Below are 21,059 nucleotides of genomic sequence, written 5' to 3' on the forward strand. Positions count from 1 at the left end.
AAAAACGTTTAAAGTGCTCCACTAATTTAAATATTGCATAGAGGTCGAGGAGGGTTAAGGCCACATAAATGTCACTGGATTTCACAAATGAACAAAGATGGACCCCAAAAGTCCCAGAGGGATTAAATACTTAAGTAAAAAGGCCTCTGGATAAACAGACAGGCTGACAGTATGTGCTTATAATCATCTCCTCCCAAAACCCAACAAAAATGACAATAAAGGGGAAAAAAAGGTAGGAACATATTAGGACAAAAACAGGAGAGGTATTATTAATGAATGAGAGAGTTCAATACATTTTATAGAAGCAGAAGATAGAAGAATGGAAACAATTCAGCAGAATCAAGAGAAGTACATTTTAAAACTGCCTGACTCACAGACATAGAAAACAAAGTTATGGTTACCAGGGGGGAAGGGGGTGAGAAGGGATAAATTTGGAGTTCAAGATTTGCAGATACTGACTGGTATATATAAAATAGATAAATAAGTTTATACTGTATAGCACAGGGAACTATATTCAATATCTTGTAGTAGCTCATGGTGAAAAAGAATATGAAAATGAATATATGTATGTTCATGTATGACTGAAGCATTGTGCTGTACACCAGAAATTGACACAACATTGTAAACTGACTATATTCCAATAAGAAAAAAGTAAAATAAATAAATAAATAAAAGTGCCTGTACAGGGCAACCAATGAAAAAGTAGCCAATTCTCACTGCACAATCACACACACACACACACACACACACACACACTGTCTAGCTTAGAACCTGGTTCTACCAAGTACTGCAGAAAGTGAGGATAAAGCACAACACTGACAACAGGGGACAGTTTGAAAGCCTGGGATTATAGAATAGATGAGCCTTAAACATTGGCAAGGAAAGACCCAGGCTGACAGCTCTGTATCAGGCCTAGAAGAAAATCAGCCCAGATTACAGCAGAAGGGCAGAGGCTCCAAAGGTGGGGGAGGGGTCCTTCAGTTGGAGAAAATAATTACACTATATGATATACTGAACCTTTGACAATAATAGTAATAGGCATCTGACAGATCTGATAAAGCAGGAACAAACAATTCTAAACAGTTCATAGAAAAATAAGCAAATGGAAAAAAAAAAAGGCTATTATTAACTCTAGGGAAACAAAAAGCAGTATGAAAAATGTAATCCTCAGATAAGACTTCAAAAATATTTTAAACTTCAGCTCGTCAAAGGGCACCATTAAGAATGTAAAAAGGCAAGCCACTTTCTGGGACAAAATATTTGTAAAACATCTATCTGACAAAGGACACATATCCTGAATACATAAAGAACTTCTACAAACCAATAAGAAAATAAGCAACTCAAAAAAAAAAAAAAAAAAACACATAGGCAAGACACTTTGTTAGACACTTCGCAAAAGAAGATATCAAAATAACCAATAAATACATGAAAAGATGCTCATCAGGGGAATGATGGTAAAGGAATTAAAAACATATAAATATAAAACAGATGAACAGGAGAGGCACGAGGGATGACAATGTTCTATAACTTGATCCGAGCAGTAGCTATGCAGATATCCATACACACAAAAATTCACCAAGTTGAATACTTAAGATTTATGTACTTTAGTCAATAAAAATTACACTTTAATTTTTTAAAATATCATCCTTAGCGATCAGCAATTTTTGCTATAAATATTTTGCGGGATATAGAAGCAGAAGGGTGAATGCAAGAGAGCTAAATCTTTCCCTGTATTTACCAAACATGAAAAGATAGATCAAGAAGTAGTTTTGAGGGGAGGAGGGTATAGCTCAAATGGTACAGTGCATGCCTAGCATTCACGAGGTCCTGGGTTCAATCCCCAGTATCTCCTCTAAATAATAAATAAGTAAAACCTAATTACCTCCCCCAATCAAAGAAAAAAAGAAGTACTTTTAGGTATATTTTTGAGAGACATTATGGTTAATAACAGCTGCCTCTGGAGAAACAAGACTGGAGGCTGAGGAGAACAGGGACAGGGGACTGCTATTTTTCATAAGCCTTTTACTAGTATTTGATTTTTAAAATCTCTGCATGTATTAATTTGATAGGAAATTTTATTGACTATTAAATTTTAAATTATTAACTATGTGATTATTTATGTAAACATGGGACAGAGAAGGCCATTTAAGTAAGCCTCAGTGGATGCCTTTTATTTGGCCAGCACGACACCCGTTCCCACCTTCACCATCAGTCCATATGGCCTGGGGAAATTTCTCCACCCCCAGCTTCAGCAGAGGCCTGTGATTCAGGCCCAAGCCAACCCACGGTCCTGGCCCTTGGCCAGAGATTGTTTTTCTTCCAGGGGTAGGCACAAGCCCCCATCTGGGCCAGTGAGGGCTGCACTGTGGAGTTCTCTGCAAATGGTGACATGCTCTTGGCTCAGCTGCTGGTGACCATCTTGCCACCGAAAGAGAAGAGCTTGCCCAGGAATGGGGCTGACAGGATGGGCAGCAGAGCCGAGAGCTGAGGAGAAGACACCTGAGCCCTCATGTCTGGGGTTGGGCCTCTGGTTCCATGCAGGCCCGAAGTTTATCCACCCCTGCCCTTTTCATAATTAGAAGAGGCAGTATGAGGTCATGAAGAAGTACTGGACTGCTTGGGTTCAAACTTCGGCTTTACTACGTACTGTGTGACCTTGGGCATGTCACTTAACATCTTCTTCATCTATAAAATAGGGGTAATAATAGTACTGGCCTCATAGAATGAAATGAGTTAACACATATAACACACACACGTGCAAATATTTATGTATATATATATATATGAATGTATATGTTCATAGTTTAATTCAAATATATATACATATATTAAAATCGCATTTAAATTTACACTTGAAAGAGCCATATTTTTATTTTCAGTAATCAAATCCCTTTTTTGACTTAAGCCAGTGTGAACTGAGTCTTCTGGTAAGTGGCAGGATCCGAACTCATTCAACAACCAAAGGAGAAACCAGGCAAAACCAATCGATAGATTTAAGCGAATATATACATAACATAAACCTAATATAAACATGAATATGCCCTTTAGCAGAAAGAAACCCTCAAACAATTAAAAAGTAAACAGAAAAGGAAGAAATAATGTTTGTAACCTTTGGGATTGATGAAGTTTCTGCCCTTACAAATAGCAAGATGGAGATGCTACATAAAATGGGCAGAAATATAAACACACAATTTGCAGATGAAAAAAATAAGAGTGAAAAAAAATAATGTTCGGTTTTTAAAAACCATATCAGTGAGATAAATAGGAACAAATTTTTTTCCAATGATGTACCCCAAGAGTGTTTTAATTTTTATTAGCTGGTCTTGTCAAATGTCTCATGGACTGCTGGTGAGAATGTAAATTGATACAGCCTTTCCAAAAGGCAGTCTAGCTCTAATTAAAATAAGCTTACCTTTGACACCATCATTCTTCTAGGAATTTATCTAAGGAGATACTTAAAAGTGTGGGGGAACATTTTCCCTGTAAGTTTTCTTACTGATTTGCAGTTATATTCAGAAACAGCGGGAACTGAATGTCCAAAAATCAGGGATTCATTAAAATCCAGACATTCCAATACTGTTCAGTCACTAAAAATGGTGATGGAAAATATGTACACGTAGTGAGGAATCCTCATGATTATTATATGAAATAAACAGGTTACAAAGCCACATAGGATAAGCCTGTTTTCATTGTATAAATATATACATACACATAAGGAAACAAAATCTAGCAGGATACACATCAAATGACTGTGAAAGCTCTAGGTGGTAGAATTTATGAGGGTCCAAATTTGTGAGTGGGTTTTCCCCCCTTATATGTGTATTTCATTCTTTCTCCAATGAATCTTTACAGGCTTTCAATAATAATACTGTATTTTATAATAATAAATGTATTTTAAGTTCACAGAAAGCCATCAAGTTACCTCTACGAGTAGTTTCAGTCATGTGTTTGAAACCAAAATGCATGCACGCTGTTAGGTGGAGCACAGATGATGAGAAAGTCGAGGGAGTGGGCTCTCTTTTGAGAAAATTCGGTGGTAAAAACAAGGAACAAAGGGTCTCAAGAACATACGTGGCACAGAATGACTGCAATGGAGTGTCTGGAGAAGAGGAAGAGATGGAAGATGCAGAGAGAAAGAATCATCAGGAGAGATGTCTAAACCTGCAACAGCAACACACTGCTTTCCATCCTCCACGGGCTCCTGCCCGGGCTCAGCTGGGCTGCCTTACCTGGATTCTTCTGTGTCCTTTTCCCGTAGTGCTGCGCAGGCTCAGGGAGGGCCCAGAACTTACCCGAGGGCAGAGCCCATGCTCTCAGCCTCTTGGTGTCTTAACCCCCTAAACTAGGTACAACAGACACTTTTCAGCAGCAGCTTTCCCCAGGGAAGAAAATAGGACCCTTGAAGCCCTGTACAAGCCTCCCCCCCGACGGCTGCTCCCACAGAAGAGTAACCACTATCCACAACTATCATCATAATACACCCTTGACCTTAATCATGAAAAAGTGAGTTTTCAACACTTCATAAGGGCTTGAATGCTCTGTAAGTCAGATTACATTTTCTTTTCATTTATTTTTGGCATATTAACAGCTGGTGACCTAGATTAAGAAATAATTTAATATGTCAAAAGGCTGACTTTATCACTATATTCCTTCACAGATGGAAAGTGGATTCAATGAAAAGCCTCAGACTGAAGATTCAAGTAATTACTTGGGAAGAGGGGGAGGAATACCTACAAGCGGGTACTGTGAAGTATGGAAAAATGATGACAAAACCTGGCCAGGATCCCAGCAGACCCTGACTACTTTCTGGACAAGTAGCCAGGAACTGGAAGAGGGGCAGGAAGCCTTGCTAATTTAGCTGCTGAAGGAGCAACAGGGGGAGGATCACATTGGTCCAGGATGAGCTTGGGTAGATATTAAAAGAAATACAATCCTCTTACTGCAGTGTGGTGGGAGGGACTAGAGGCAGTCACAGAGCCTCTGGCCATGGGGACAGGCAAAAGGATCAGTGCCCCCTTTTGCTCAGTTGCTCAGGGTCAGTGGGAACTGGGGGGCAGCCTGAGTCTGGGTCCAAAGAGGGAAATTCACTGTCACGGCGAGCAACGCGCCAAACTGACTTCCAGTAAAACAGGAAAATGCTTAACATCCAGAATTCTAGGGACAGCAAATACTTCCACGTGAAAAAGAACACAGTTCAACTGACACAAACCACAGGGCACATTAGCTGGTGTTCTTTTTCAAGTGCAATGCTTAAGCGACAATATGAATGTCCTTTGCCCGGGACACAAATGAAGACCCAGTGCTGGCAAGGTCTTGATGACAAGTATTTGTCAGGGAAGCCAGGCAAGCCCATTGCCTGGTACAGCACCTCTCCAACCGCTCCAGGCTGTGCTTTTATGGACCTAGGATTCATTTGTGCCCACCTCTGGGAGAGAAAAATAAATGGCAGTGACCAATTTACTGAGGGACTTGTAAAACACCAGGGAACCCAATCCGTACAATATAATTCTTTTTAATGCAATAAAACACCCTCCTTTGTGCAGAAATGTACAGAAAACTGTTAGGTTCAAGTCATATTTATCTTTGACCTTCCAGAGAAGGGCACTGGCGTCAAAAGGGACACACATACAGAGAGACCCCCCTCAAAAAAAGACTGGAAAAAAAGAGCGTGTATCTAGATTTCTGTTTTGAACTCCAGGATTCACTCCCCAGTACTGTATGAAAGCCGTTGGATTTTCTCCATCAGCCTTCTTGATCCAAAGAGATTTGTGGGGTAGCTTCTGTGCTAAATCTCTCATTTCTGCTGCACCCAAGTAGCCAGGAAATCCCGCCGGAGGAAGGAGAGCCGCCGCAACCTCCCGCCCGGACCCGCCGGGAGGGAGATGCGCTCCTCCGCTTCGGGAGCCGCGGGCGACCCGCCGCACCTGCCACTCCTGGTGCCCGGCTCCCGCCCCGGAGAGCGGGGAGCGCGGCCGGCCGCGTGGGGGACCAGGGAGCGGGGAGACCCGGGCAGACCCTGAGGCGCTGGGGACACGGTCCCCGCGCCCCCGGCGCTCCCGCCTCCCGGCCGGGTCCCCGCAGCGCCGCGTGCCGCTTTGCTGCAGTGGCTGCGGCGGAGAGGCAGGGCGTCCCCCGCGACCCCGGCCCCCTGCCCGGCCTCCTGCGCTCCCGGGGCCGGCTCGGCCCTCCCCACCGCGGCCCCGCCACCTGCCCCGTCGCCCTCCGCCCGCTGCTGACCTTTTCCTGCGCGCGGTTGAGTCGCTTCTGGACGTTCTTGGCGAAGATGCCCGTCTTGATGTCAGCCATGGCTGCAGGTCCGCGGAGGCTGCGAGGAGCGGAGCGGGCGGCGGGCCGGTGGCGGTGAGGAGGAGCCGGAGAGGAGGAGGAGGAGGAGGAGGAGCGGGAGTCCAGGAGGAGGAGGAGCGGGAGACGAGGAGCGGGAGCAGTTTTAGTGGCGCGGAGCAGCCGAGCGCCGGGAGGGGTGAGGGGGGTGCGCGGCGGCGGGGACCCGCTTAAAGCGACAGAGCGAAGGCGGGATGCACCAGGCCTGGCAGTGACACGAGGCGGGGTGGCGAGCACGAGAGAGGGAAGAAGCCAGAAGTCAAAATGCCCGGGTAGTGCCCACGGTGATGGAGAGGAGCCTGGAGGAGAAAGGGAACAGAACCGAGCAGCCAGCCCCAGGGCCCAAGGCGGCTCTGGGGTTCTTTTAGGGCGGAGTTTGGGCTGGGGGAGGGGGGGCCATTTCTTTCCCTCAAAACAGAGAAGATGGAGAGAGAGAAGGGGGAGTCCTGGGAATGTGGACTTGGAGCAGCGCTGAAGTGGAAAGGGGTGGGGCTGGTCTCCCAGGAGGACCTGCTGGACCATCCCCTGGGCAGAGAGCGCACCCCTAGATTATCTGTGGGTTCTGGAAGAACCCCTGGGCCTCGCCCTGCCCTCCGGAGGCTCGCAGCATCACGAGGAGGAAAGCTGACTGGAAAACTGAGCCCAGGCAGGCGTTAGAGCTGTGGCACAGGCAGTGAGAGAGGAGAGGAGGGAGGGCCCGATTCTGGCACTTGTATGAACTTAAAGACAAGACTTGGGGCGAGGGCGGGAGGCCCTTTGCCGAGAACCCTCGGCTCCTTTAAGGCAGGGGCTGTGCTTTGGCGATCTCCGTAATCCCTGCGCAGAGCGGAGACCCCCGGCACAGGCCCATCCAGGAAGCGGTGCAGGAAGAGCCGGGTCCTGCCTCACACCCACAGGGAGAGATCCGGGCCTCCTAACCTGTTGCTTCTTCCCCACCTTATGGCAACTTTCACAGGCATGCACCATCCTCAGGATACTTAGCAGAAGTAAGAATAATAGGGATACATCAAACTGTTCATATTCAGTTCTCTCTGAGAGTTCGAGAAGAGTAAGGCAGGTGGCCCAGCAAACGGGCCAGAAGTGAAATCAGGCACCTGAATCCAGCACCTGAATCCTGTGAATCCGAGAGAGCATCTCACTGCATCTCTGGAGTAGACTGTCACCTTGGCAGCCCCCAGTGAACTGCCCCTTGGTATCCACTCTTAGCGTAGTCCCCTCACCTTGATTCTAGAAGGCGCTGTGACTGACTTTTACCAGTAAGATACAGCGGAAGTACACCTACGCCTTGAGAAGCCAGGCAGGTTTTGCACTCACTCCGAGAAGCCCTGTGATACCTTGCAGAGAGGTTCAGCTACCCTGCTGTAAAGCCCCTTGGAGAGGCCATCTGAAAAGGGAGAAGCACTAGATTATTTGGACCGGGAGCAAGGCCCGGTTATCCCTGAATCCCGGCTGAGACCAGCCTCCAGGCGACACACTGGCTGGATGCAGCCACACAAATAATTATCAGCAAAACCAGCAGAAGAACCGCCCAGCGCATCCTAGCCAAGAGAGTGGAATGATGGGCAAACAAAATGATACTTGTTTTGAGCCAGTAACTTTTGTGATGGTTCCGTTACCGAAATACCCAGTCTATTCACTTGGCTCTTATTTTCTTAGGATGACAATGCACCCCAGTATGCCCAGGAATGAAGGCATTTCCAGGACACAGGACTCTCAGTGCTAAAACCAGGTAAGTCCTGGGTCAACTACCTGAGTTGGTCACCCTACTTCCAACATCCCAGGTAAACAGGAGTTTACTTCCGAGCAAAGGAAGAGAAACTTGATTCCTCTCTTGCTCAACATTCAGCAGAAAAGACTGTTCAGAAGCCAGGAATTTGAGTCAGTTCTGTAAAACAAAGGGCTTCTGAACCTTCACCCTGCTTCGCAATCTTCGCCATGAGAATACAAGCCTAAGAATGTTGGAATATACCAGAACATTCTGGAGCATATCAGTCCATGGTGACTCTTATACTGGGAGCTCCAGAGCCCCCTCTGTTCCCTTACTGGGCCTGGCTACAGCCCCCATTGCAGAGTCACTGCCCTCTTTCTGACAAACAAGAGACCGAGTTCCAAGCAGTGGGTTTACCTTTTCTCTGCTTCCTTAGAGCCCAAGCCATTCATTTCCTCTGTATCAGCTCTTCTCTCTCCTGGCAGTTACTCCCCCACCGATTTTTGGAACACAATGAATATTTTTTGAAAATGGTTAACTTTTCTTATCATCCAGATGCCCAAATCTAGAGCTGTAACGTGGGTGGAAAGGGAAGCTTGTCATTTCTTGATAATTCTATTTGGAATACATGCTGAGCATACTAAAAAGTTATGTGCAAACTATTATCAAATTCACCAATATCCATTTTCAGGTTGCCATGTGGCTCTCATTCTGGCCACTCTGGACTATTCATGAAGCACTTTAGCTGGTACTTATTAGGTGCTCTGTAAATATTTGTTGAAAAAAATGCAGCCATGCACGAGACTGCATTCTTAGTCATAATTCTGCAATAATGCTAGTGGAAGAGGGATGGGAATAGGGGACCCCAACCAAAATGATGTTTTGTCCTTAGGATAATTTTTTATTGAAATGTAGTTGATTTACAATGTTGTGTTAGTTTCAGGTATACAGCAAAGTGATTCACTTACACATATATATTTATCTGTTCTTTTTTAGATTCTTTCTCATTATAGGTTATTACAAGATACTGAATATAGTTCCCTGTGCTATACAGTATGAACTTATTGTTTATCTATCATATATATATGTTAGTGTCTGCAAATCACGAACTCAAAATTTATCCCTTCCCACTTCCTTCCCTCCCTGGTAGCCATAAGTTTGTTTTCTATGCCTGTGAGTCTGTTTCTGTTTTGTAAATAAGATCATTTGGCTTTTTTTTTTTTTTTTTTTTAGATTCCACATGTAAGTGATATCATATGGTATTTTTCTTTCTCTTTCTGGCTTACTTCTCCTAGAATGACAATCTCTGGGTCCATCCATGTTGTTGCAAACGGCATTTTTTATGGCTGAGTAGTATTCCATTGTATGTATTTACAACTTCTTTATCCAGTCATCTGTCAATGGACATTTAGGTTGTTTCCATGTCTTGGCTATTGTAAATTGTGCTGCTATGAGCATTAGGGTGCAGGTGTCTTTTCAAATTAGAGTTTTTTCCAGACATATGTCCAGGAGTCGGATTGCTGAATCATATGGTAAATCTATTTTAAATTTTTTTCAGGAATCTTCATTCTGTTTTCCATAATGGCTGCACCAAGGTACATTCCTACCAATAGTGTAGGACGGTTCCCTTTTCTCCACACCATTTTGTTTATTCATTTTATTTATTGTTTGTGGACTTTTAAATGATAGTCATTTGACTGGTATGAGGTGATATCTCATTGTAGTTTTGATTTGCATTTCTCTGATAATTAGCAATATTGAGCATTTTTTCACGTGCCTATTGGCCATTGGTATATCCTCATTGGAGAAGTGCCTGTTTAGGTCTTCTGCCCATTTTTGAGTTGGGTTGTTTGTTTTGGGTTTTGTTGTTGTTGCTGTTGTTAAGTTGTACGTAAGAACTGTTTGTATATTCTAGAAGTTAAGCCCTTGTCAGTCACATTTGCAAATATTTTCTCCCATTCCATTGGTTGTCTTTTGGGTTTTTTTTTTTAATAGTTTCCTTTGCTGTGCAAAAGCTTTGAGGTTTAATTAGGTCTCATTTGTTTATTTTTGCTTTTATTTGTATTGCTTGGGTAGACTTCCCTAGGAGAACATTACTAAGATTTATGTCAGAGAATGTTTTGCCTGTGTTTTCTTCTAAGAGGTTTATAATATCTTGTTTTATGTGCATGTATTTAAGCCATTTTGAGTTTATTTTTGTGTATGGTGTGAGGGAGTGTTCTAACTTCATTGATTTACACATGGCTATCCAGTTTTCCCAACACCACTTGCTGAAGAGACTGTCTTTCCTCCATTGTATATTCTTATCTCCTTTGTTGAAGATTAATTGACCGTATGTATGGGTTTATTTCTGGGCTCTCTATTCTGTTCCACTGATTCATCTGTCTGTTTTTGTGCCAATACCATGCTGTTTCGAATACTGTAACTTTATCTGAAGACTTAAAAGGTTATTCCTCCAGCTTAATTCTTTTTCTTCAATATTGCTTTGGCAGTTCTGGGTCTTTTGTGGTTCCATATAAATTTCAGAATTATTTGTTCTAGTTCTGTGAAAAATGTCATGGGTAATTTGACAGGGACAGGATCCATGCGTTTGTGTGTATTTCCTTCATGCCCAACACCACTGGGCCCTCCCACCAACATTCCTTGACTGTGTCTTTTCCATATAATGTCATCCGTTTTTCCCCTCAGTCAATCAAGGAATAACATGGCCTTTTCAGTTCCATGTAGATGTCACAATCAATGAAAAGTAACCCCAACTCTCTCATTTCAGGGACAAGCTTAGGTATCAAATTATATTTAATGATTATTCAGGTAAGGGTTACCCAACCTTAAAAAGCATTCTGACTCCAACCCCAGATCTTCATCTGAACGAGGCAGAATTCCTGAATTAATTCCTACTCCCAGCTCACCGTCCTTCCTTCTAAATAGCACTTCAAATTGGTTGATAAGTCAAAAATATCATTATGACAGGTTTTGGTAATTTGTAATAGTCCCAGAATTGTCACTATATTATCACAAAACTCATTTTCCAGATGTTTTAATGATACAGAAGTTTATTTTTGCCTATATTTATATCTTGTAAGTCCCATTTAGACCCGTAGGGAAGGAGATTTCTAGATCCAGTTTTTACCTGTCTACCTCTTTGCTAACACTCATATGAGTTAAAGTATATACTATATACCCTCATTAGCTACAACTTCTTTGCATCATTATACAGATAATTAAGGAGCCATTCCATTTAAACACTTGGTGGAATCTAACTGGAATTTTGGTCCCATACAAATTATGACTAATGCTTATACTTGCCTCTTTGTTTAAAGACTCAGACAAAAATTTTATTGTTTCTCACAAATGTTGAAAGAACAGTGAAAGGAGGATGTGCTGTTAAAAAAATGTTTTTTGACTGATCATCTTGTACATTGCAGGTGAAAACATTCAACTTTTCCAAGCCAACTTGGAATTTACTAAAATTTACATTTTAGTTCCACATATATTTTTTACTAAATTGCATGGCTACCCTTTTCCTTTCCTAATTTAACCAAATCTAAAAATAAAAACCTCCTAACTCTATTAATAATGCATCACTAATGTATCCCAAAATACTGCACAGGAGGCAAGAGCTTTGTTTTAATAGTCTGAGCCATCGGCCACTAAGGAAAACAATAACATTGTATTAAATTGCCTAATAACTTCAAAGCATTTCAACACCATCTGTGATGCCTTTATGCAAAATAGATGCAAAACAACTTCTATACCCCACGACAAATTGCTTGAACATCATTTAATGGCTTACAAGCCAATTGAGAGGTCAGGGAGCAAAACAAAATAGAAACTCCAATTAGCCACAACTCTTTCTGAAGAAAGGGACAAGTCCCTGCAAATATTTTAAGTTATTTCCTATCCACAAACAAGCTATAAAAATTCCATGTGCAATGTGGGAAACAGCACATTTGTTGGGGCTACAGAGAGCACCCTCTTAATTGCTTGTATAGCTGAACTGTTTTATGGAGAAGTTTTCCAGCTTGGACAAACCCCAGCTTTGTCGCATTGTTCTACTTCAGAACCTCTTAACAAGTGCTTAACTTCGTCATGTGTTGACCCAAGACCCTTTTAGTTCAAGGAACTTATTTTTGATTAAATTTGTCCATGTTTATGTTTTACATGAATATAGCTGTGCACATGCGCCCGTCTTTGGCTGCATAACTGCTCCCCGACCTTCACCCCATCTTTTGCCACCCCCCACCTCTCTGCCGACATAGTAGAGGTATTCCCTTGGACCACGGGATCCCCCACCGCAGTGTCCCTCCACTCCAAGCCCACGCTTCCATCAAAGCCCCTGGCTAAAGAGGCCAGGCCAAGGTCCTGGTACAATTTTACACGCAAGAAGCCTAGACTCAGCACTGTATCCTCTTCCCTAGCAGTACAGCCTCCTTCTTCTCCAGAGACCACACCTTCTGCCTGTTCTTGCTACCTAGTCCAAGCCCATGCTGCTCACTGCACGACACGCCAAGAAATCAAGAGACGAGGCATCGGGGCAGGAATAGCGACTTCATTAGGAAAGCCAGCAGACCAGGAAGATGGTGTGCTAGTGTCCCAAAGAATCACCTTGCCCAGATTTCGATACTAGATTCTTTTATAGAACAAAGAGGGAGAGGTGAGGAGGTAAAGTAGAAAAGGTGATAAGTTGTTGCAAATATGTCCTGGTTCCGGCCAGAGTCCAGAGGGGATGTGTTAATTTCTTCTTTCCTGCAGCCGATCACAAATAGGCCTGGTCAGGGTGTTTCCTGTGAGCTTAAACAGAGGTATTTTAGCTTAACACTCAGGCATGGGAGGCAGGGTTCCCGTAGATGGGCCATCATGTCTACTTTAAGCTATAGGCAGCATCGCTTCAGTGATTAACGTGTAGCAAAAGCAATAGCATACAAAGGTTAAAGTAAAAGAAATAGATCCAATATGGAGTCAGACTGGTTCTTCCCCATTGCATTCTCAGATCTGAAATTCCCTCACTCTCTCTACTTTTCTTCACTAAGACCCCCAACAGGCTACTGCCTGGAGCCATCTCCAAGGAATTAAGTGAGTTGGGTGGTGATGTTAGAAACAGTGACTATCAGTCTGACTTTCCGCGTTACTGCAGTAGTTCAGCATTATTGGGCTTAGATCAGCTTCAGGAAGCTAGTCTGGGACACATCTGCCATAGACTGAATTGTGTCTCTGTGATATTGTGACTTATAATAAATACTGTTTGGTGTTTGTCCCTGTTCTTGCACAGAGCTCCCCAAACCATTGCAATTTCCCACGTGATTAGAACAATAAAGGTGCTTTTTTGCTATTTCTGAGAAAGCCCCTTTCAATCATACCTGAGTGTGTGTTAATGAGGTGAATTTTGGAAAGGTCTCAGGGATGAGGGTTCCTTGCCAGGGGAACCAACCTAGTGATTAAAAGGTTGGAACTTTCAACCCCACTCCTGTTTCACCCCCCTACTCCTCACATCCCTGACCTCTCTGGAGAGGAGAAATGCTGGAGATTGAGTTTAATCACGGATGGCCAATGATTGAATCAACCATGCCTATGCAATGAAGCCTCCATAAAAAAACCCAAAAGGGTGAGATTCAGAGAACTTCCGGTTAGTGAACATGTGGTGACGTGGGGAGAGTGGTGCCTGGGGGCGGCACAGAAGCTCCTCATTCCTTCCCATACATCTTGCCCTATGCATCTCTTCCATCTGGCTATTCCTGAGTTATATCCTTATAATAGACCTGTAATCTAGTAAGTAGACTATTTCTCTGCATTCTGTGAGCTGCTCTAGCAAATTAATTAAATCCTCAGAGGGGGTCATGGGAACCTCCAGTTTATAGCCAGTTGGTCAGAAGCACAAGTGACAACCTGGACTTGCACTTGGCATCTGAAGTCGAGGCTGGGAGTGCAGTCTTGTGGGACTGAGCCTTAAATGATGGGCTCTGACACTGATTCCGCGTAGGTAGTGTCAGGACTGAATTGAATTGTAGGACACCCAACTGGTGTTGTAGAATTGCTTGGTGTGCAGAAACCCAACCCTTCCCCCTTGGCATTTGGTGGCCAGAAGTATTGAGAGTGTAGAAGAAACACACAAGAGGAGTTTTTCTTTAAAGTCCCTGAAAGAGATCACTGAAGTCCTAAACCCTGGATCCTGTGAATATGACCTTATTTGGAAATAGGGTCTTTGCAGATGTGATTAAGATATAAATTAGGATGAGGTCACACTGCAGTAGGGCAGATCCTTAATCCAATAGGACTAGTTTCTTTACTAGTAAAGGAAGAAGAATTGGAAACAGACACACACCAAGGAGACTGCCATGTGAAGACCGACACAGGGAAGAGGGCCATGTGATCACGGAGGTGGGGCGTGGAGGTCCACAGCTGCACACCAAGGATGTGGCAACAGCCAGGGGTGGACAGCCACTGGAGAAGCTGGGAGAGTGAGCGTGGCCCCGCTGACACCTGGCTTTCAGATGTCCCACCTCAGAAGTGAGGGAATACATTTCTGTTGGTTTAAGCCACCCAGTTGGTGTTACTTCGTTACAGCAGGCCTCAGAAACGCGTAAGAATCCAACATCTTTCTTCAAAACAGCATGCATCTCAGAAAAATGTATCCCCCATTCCAAATCACTGACAAACAGATTTCCAAAAACAAGATTTTCATTAGCTGGAACAGCCTGGGTTCATCTGTTGCTTTGTTTTAAAACAATTGTATTTTTGTAAGTGTCTGATTTGTCCTTGTTTTCCTTCTTAATTTAGTGAAAAAGCAGTAGCTTTTGAGCGAGCCTGTTGGAGGCTGGGTTCTAAGGAAGCAGAGGCTGAGTTTGGGGTGCAAGCTGATTCAAGATCCACGGTCATGGTTCTCCACTCCACGGCTACTATTTTAACACTTGTAATAAATAAGAAGTTTGTGGGTAGACACTCCAAGACTGCGTAAATACCCTGCTTCTTATCAAAATCACCCTCCCCCAATTTGGTGTGCATAATGGTTCTTGCCTAAATCTGTCTTACTGAGATGGTTTTTAAATGGTGATTTTCTGCAACAGTATTTTTTAATCAGCATTCTAGTGTTTAGAAGAGCTTTCTCTTTCTTCCCATGTATTTACTAATTTATTATCTATTGTCAGTATTGACTCATGGGTTCTTATTTTATTCATTCTTTTATTGTTTTCATTTACCTTGATGTTTAAACTATCCCAGACTTGGTCAGTGAAAGCCCCTTCATTTTTTAATATATCCTCATCATTTTTCAAGGCCTTCCTTATTTTCTGTCACAGTGAGATGTTCAAGGCTCATCTTCTATTTTCTCTGCCCCAACCTTTGAATAAACCATTTCTCTATTCATTCTCTTCTTCATCTTTGCAGAGAATTGTATTTAGAAACCAAGGTCTAGATTCAGGCTTCATTCATTACAAATGAGTGACTGAACGTCTTTGAAACAATGCATTTATATTGATAACACTAAATGAAATCCAACCTAGGTTCTTGCTTGCTTTTCCCCATTCCATACTTGTATCTCCCATCTTCCATATTGCTCTGGCTCCCCAAAACCTTACTGTATTCACTCATTTGCTCAATTCCACAACACCCACAAAACAATTTCATAATATTCATACCACTATTGAGAAGAGTTCAAGATTTGTTTACCTTTTTTTCCTTTGGACTGAAGTCAAAGTACTATCTTCAAAACTTACTTGGGATACTGGCATAAAGACAGACCAATGGAATGGAACACAGAGTCCAAAAATAAACCCTCACAAATATGGTCGAATGGTTTTCAACAAAAGTATGAAGGCCATTTAACAAAGAAAGGACAGTCTTTTCAACAAATGGTGCTGGGGAAACTGGGTATTGCATGCAGATAAATGAAGCTGGACTCGTATTACACCATGTACAAAAATTAACTTGGAGTGGGTAAGGGACCTAAATGTAAGACCTGAAACTGTAACACTCATACAAAAACATAAAAGGAAAGCTTCACAATATTGGATTTGGCAATAATTTCTTGGATATCTCACCAAATGCACAGACTACAAAAGAAAAATAGGTAAGTTGTACCACATCAAAATTAAATTCTTTTGTATATCAAAGGAACCAGTCAGCAGAGTGAAAAGACAAACCATGGAATCAGAGAAAATATTTGCTTACCATATATCTTAAGGGTGTGATATCCAGAACATATATAAAGAATTCCTATAACAACAAAAACCAAACACTCTGATTAAAAAGTGGACAAAGGGCTTGAACAGACATTTCCCCAAAGAAGATACACAAATGGTCAATAAGCACATGGAAGGATGCTCAACATCATTCATCATCAGGAAAATCAAAATCAGAATCGCGGTGCAATACCGTCTCATACCCATCGGGTAGCTACTCTCAAAACCAGAAAATAACAGGTGTTGGTGAAGATATAGTAAAATTGGAACACCTGTGTACCTTTGGCAGGGACTATAAAATGGTACGGCCACTACAGAAAACAAGGTTGCAATTCCTCAAAAAATTTAAAATGTAACTACCATAGGATGCAGCAGTACCACTTCTGGATATATACCTCTTCAAAAATTGAAGCAAGGTCTCTACCAGTGGGGAGAGGGAAACGGGAGGGGAAGATGGAGGTGGAGGATTAAGAGGTACAAACTGTCAGGTATAAAATCAGCCAAAGGATGTATTGTACAACATGGGGAATACAGCTAATATTTTATAATAACTATAAATGGAGCATAACCTTAAAAAATTTGTGAATCACCATATTGTATACCTGTAACATATAATATTGTACATCAACTATACTTCAATTTAAAAAATATGATACTGTAAAATAAATGCATAAATAGATTTTTTAAAAATTAAAGCAAAATCTCAAAGACATATTTTTACACCCACCTGCACAGCAGCATTATTTGTAATAGCCAAGGGCAGAAGAAACTCTAGTGTCCATTGACTGATTAATGGATAAACAAGTGTGATATATTCATATAATGGAATATTATTCAGCCTTAAAAAGGAAGGAACTACTGACACATGCTACAACACAGATGACCCTTGAGGACATGATGCCACATGAAACAAGCCAATCACCAAATATTGTATGATTGTGTTTATATGAAGCACCTAGAGTAGGCAAATTCATAGAGACAAAGTAGAATGGTAGTTACCTAGGACTGGGAGCAACAAGGTATTGTTTAATGGATATGGAGTTTCAGTTTTGCAAGATGAAGAGAGTTCTAGAGATGGATGGCAGTGATGATTGCACAGCAATGTGAATGCACTTAATCCCACAGAACTATACACGTAAAAATTTTGAAATGGTAAATTGTATGTTATGTATATTTTACCATAATTAAAAATGAGAAACGTCAGGCAGATCACCTTACTCATTGGAAACAGTTAGGTTTGTTACTGTTTTCATTTAGCTTAAGATTTTTCCCCATCCTTGTTAATTTTATTTTATTGGATATGTAAAATATTAATATGAATCAAAAAGTCAAAACTGTATAGAAAGGTCCACTGAGGGAAGTGTCACTCTTTCCCCTGTCCCCTCAACCTCATCCCTCATCTCCATTCCTTGTGGGTAACCAAGTGGATTGGGTTTTTGTATTATCAGTCTTGTGTTTCTTTTTCAAAATTGCGTAAGTGTGTATGTTTTCTTAGTTTCTCATATTTCTTACTAAAATAAGGTAGCATACTATATATATTATTCTGCATTTTTTTACTTAAAATATTTTCTAGAAATTACTCCCTTTCAGTTTGTAAAGATTTCCCTTTTTTTTTTTTTTTTTTCCAATTTATAGTAATTCAGAGTGTATTCCAGGCCTTCCCATCAAACATGGCTGTCTTTTAAACTTTCCGGCCTTACGTAGTCAATCCAGCACGCCCACTTCCCTGGGTCCTCAAACCCCTTCCTCTGCTGTCTGCCACAGTACTTCTGGTATTTTTCCTCATTCAGTACAGGCCATTACTTTGCTCATGCTTCAGGGAGCCATCCTATTAGCTGGTTGGAGTCTTTAAAGTGTTAAACCCTTTATCTTGGAAAAGTGCAACTAATTTATAAACTTTGCATTATCCAGTCTAATGTTCTGGGCCCCATTTATCAAGCACACTCAGATCTAGACCCACACAGACTCCCCCGGTCCTGCCCGTACCCGCCAGCTGGGACGGGCAGCCCTCTGTGGTACAGGCCTTCTCCTCCCTTTTCAGCCCCTGTGTGTTGCTGGTTGGGACATCCTGTGACTTCACCCAAGTTATGGGCCTCGTAGCCAGGAAGTGAGGGGACTTCCTGGCCTTGCAGAGGGAGAGGCCTTTAAATTGTCTTCAAGAGAACAGAGTGCTAGCTCTTGATGGGGAGGGAATTGCCACTTCTGAAGGCTCAGAAGTTTTAGGAAAATTTGTGGATCTAATATTTTCAGAATCCTCCAATAAATGCTGGAGATGCTGTGGAGAAAAGGGAACGCTCCTACACTGTTGGTGGGAATGTGGTTTGGTGCAGCCACTATGGAGAACAATGTAGAGGTTCCTTAAAAAACTAAAAACAGACTTACCGTATGATCCAGCAATCTCACCCCTGGGCATATATCTGGAGAAAACTAATTTGAAAAGACACACGCACTCCAATGATCACAGCAGCACTATTTACAATAGCCAAGGCAAGGAAACAACCTCAATGTCCATTAACGAAAGACTGGATAAAGAAGATGCGGTGTATATCTGTATGTATATATGTATAAAATAATGGAATATATATATAATGGAATGTTACTCAGCCATAGAAAAGAATGAAAGAATGCCATTTGCAGCAACATGGATGGACCTAGAGATTATCATACTAAGTGAAGTAAGTCAGACAGAGAAAGACAAATATTATATGATATCACTTACATGTGGAGTCTAAGAAAAATGACACAAATGAACTTACTTACAAAACAGAAACAGACTCACAGATGTAGAAAACAAACTTACGGCTACCAGGAGAGAAAGTGGGTGGAGGAATAAATTGTTTGTGATTAGCAGATACGAACTACTGTGTCTAAAGCAGATAAACAATAAGATCCTACTGTACAGCACAGGGAACTCTATACAATAGCTTATAAAAACCTATAATGGAAAAGATATAAAGAAGAATGTATATTTATAAATATTTAACTGAATCACTGTGCTCTACATCAGAAACTAACACAACATTGTAAATCAATAATACTTCAATTGAAAAAAAAGATTTTCAGGGTTTTCAACCCAGGTATCCTCATCCCATGTGTCACCGTCCTGTTCTTTCCATAACAAGGCTCTGATCTTGGCATCGAAGTCCTGCCGTGGCTGAGAGTTGAACGTTGAAACTACTCTGGTGGTTGAGTCCTGGGCCTCATGCTCAGATGTCTCTGCACCCTCACTGCAGATACTTTTCAGAGCCTCTTTGAAATCTAGCAGAAGGTACTCTGACTGCCACGCTGCTTGCTGGGCTTTCAACTGCCAGGTAGTTGCTTTTAGTTCCTTATCTTTTCCTAGAGTGTCAATATGTTTAGCAGTAGGCAGAAAACTCCATAATCTTTTTAGTTACTGTTTCTCCCATATTTTTCTTTTTTTAATCTTAATTTATTATGTTAAGAATACTTAAGGGGGAGGGTGTAGCTCAAGTGGTGGACCACGTGCTTAGCATGCACAAAGGTCCTGGGTTCAATCCCCAGTACCTCCTCTAAACATAAATAAATAAATGAACATAATTACCTCTCCCCCCCCCAAAAAAAAAACCTAAAAAACAAACAAACAACATAAAATCTACCCACTTAACAGATTTTTAAATGTGCAATGGTGATGCTTGTACGATGTACAGCAGATGTCTAGAACTTACTCGTCTTACTTAACTGAAACTTTGTGCCCGTGGATTAGTAACTGCCCCCGCCTCCCTCCCGACCCCCACCTCCTGGCAACCACCATTCCATTCTCTGATTCAATTAATTTTGCAGTGCCAGCGGCTGCCTGCCGAGGCCCTGCGACCCCCATTCCTGGGCTCTCAGGTGTCCACTTGCAATTCCTCAGGAAAAAAAAAAAAAGTACACCCTTTCCTAACGTGTTTGCCTTAGCAGAGTTAACAGCCCTGAGAAATGGCTAACGTCACTGCAGCTCAGGCTGACCTGTCTCAGCCCACGTTTCCTCCTTAGCAGAGCCATACATCCCACTGGCTTGCTCGTGTCGGCCCATGACTCCACCTTCCTGGAGTCGTAAATCCACTATCCTCCCATGTACCAAAGCCCCTTACCTCACTTACATCCAATCTGAAATCTGTTCCTCCATCCTTTTGTGTTCACAGCCCCTTCCCCAATAAAGGACCCTGCACATTCACGCTCGGTGCCTTTGTGGCCCGCTGTTGCCTGTGACAGTGAATCTATTAAACCTTCCTCTGTTCTTAAACTCTCCCTTGCCTTTGGTAAATTCTTACCAACCCATGTCACGGGCCCTGCCAAGTGTCCCCCAACAAATTTGACTGTTCAGATACTTCCTGTAAGGAGAATCATGCAGTATTTATCTCTCTGTGACTGGCTTATTTCCCTTAGCATGATGTCCTCAAGGTTTATCCATGTTGTACATATTGCAGAATTTCCGTACTTCTTTAAGGCCGACTGGAATTCCATGGTATGTATACGCCACATTTTCTCCATCCATTCCTCTGCTGATGGGCATTTAGGTGGTTTCCATATTTTGGCTATTGTGAATAGTGCTGCAGCGAACATGGGAGTGCTGATATGTCTTTGAGATTCTGATTTAAATTCTTCTGGTTAAATACCCAGAAGTGGAATTCCTGGATAATATGGTAGTTCTATTTTTACTTTTTTGAGGAATCTACATACTTTTCCCATAAGGCTGCTCCATTGTACATTCTCACCAACATTGTACAAGTGTTCCCTTTTCTCCACATCCTCATCAACATGTATTGTCTTTTATTTTTTTTTATAATAACTGTCATTACAGATAGGAGATGATATCGGAGTTTTAATTTGCA

General features: G+C 42.2%; 1 protein-coding gene across 2 annotated transcripts in view; it reads right to left on the bottom strand.

Annotated features, from left to right (window-relative positions):
- Positions 1 to 6,666, bottom strand: part of LOC105088276 (amphiphysin) — a 154,415-nt gene extending 147,749 nt beyond the window's left edge. For both annotated transcript variants that reach the window (XM_031454654.2, XM_031454653.2), the window contains exon 1: positions 6,238 to 6,666. In XM_031454654.2, coding sequence (XP_031310514.2) covers positions 6,238 to 6,306 — 69 coding nt within the window. In that variant the 5' untranslated portion in view covers positions 6,307 to 6,666. The remainder of the gene's footprint in view (positions 1 to 6,237) is intronic.
- Between the last annotated feature and the right edge of the window lie 14,393 nt (positions 6,667 to 21,059).

The sequence above is a fragment of the Camelus dromedarius genome, chromosome 7, assembly GCF_036321535.1.
Source record: "Camelus dromedarius isolate mCamDro1 chromosome 7, mCamDro1.pat, whole genome shotgun sequence".
Lineage (NCBI taxonomy): Eukaryota > Metazoa > Chordata > Mammalia > Artiodactyla > Camelidae > Camelus > Camelus dromedarius.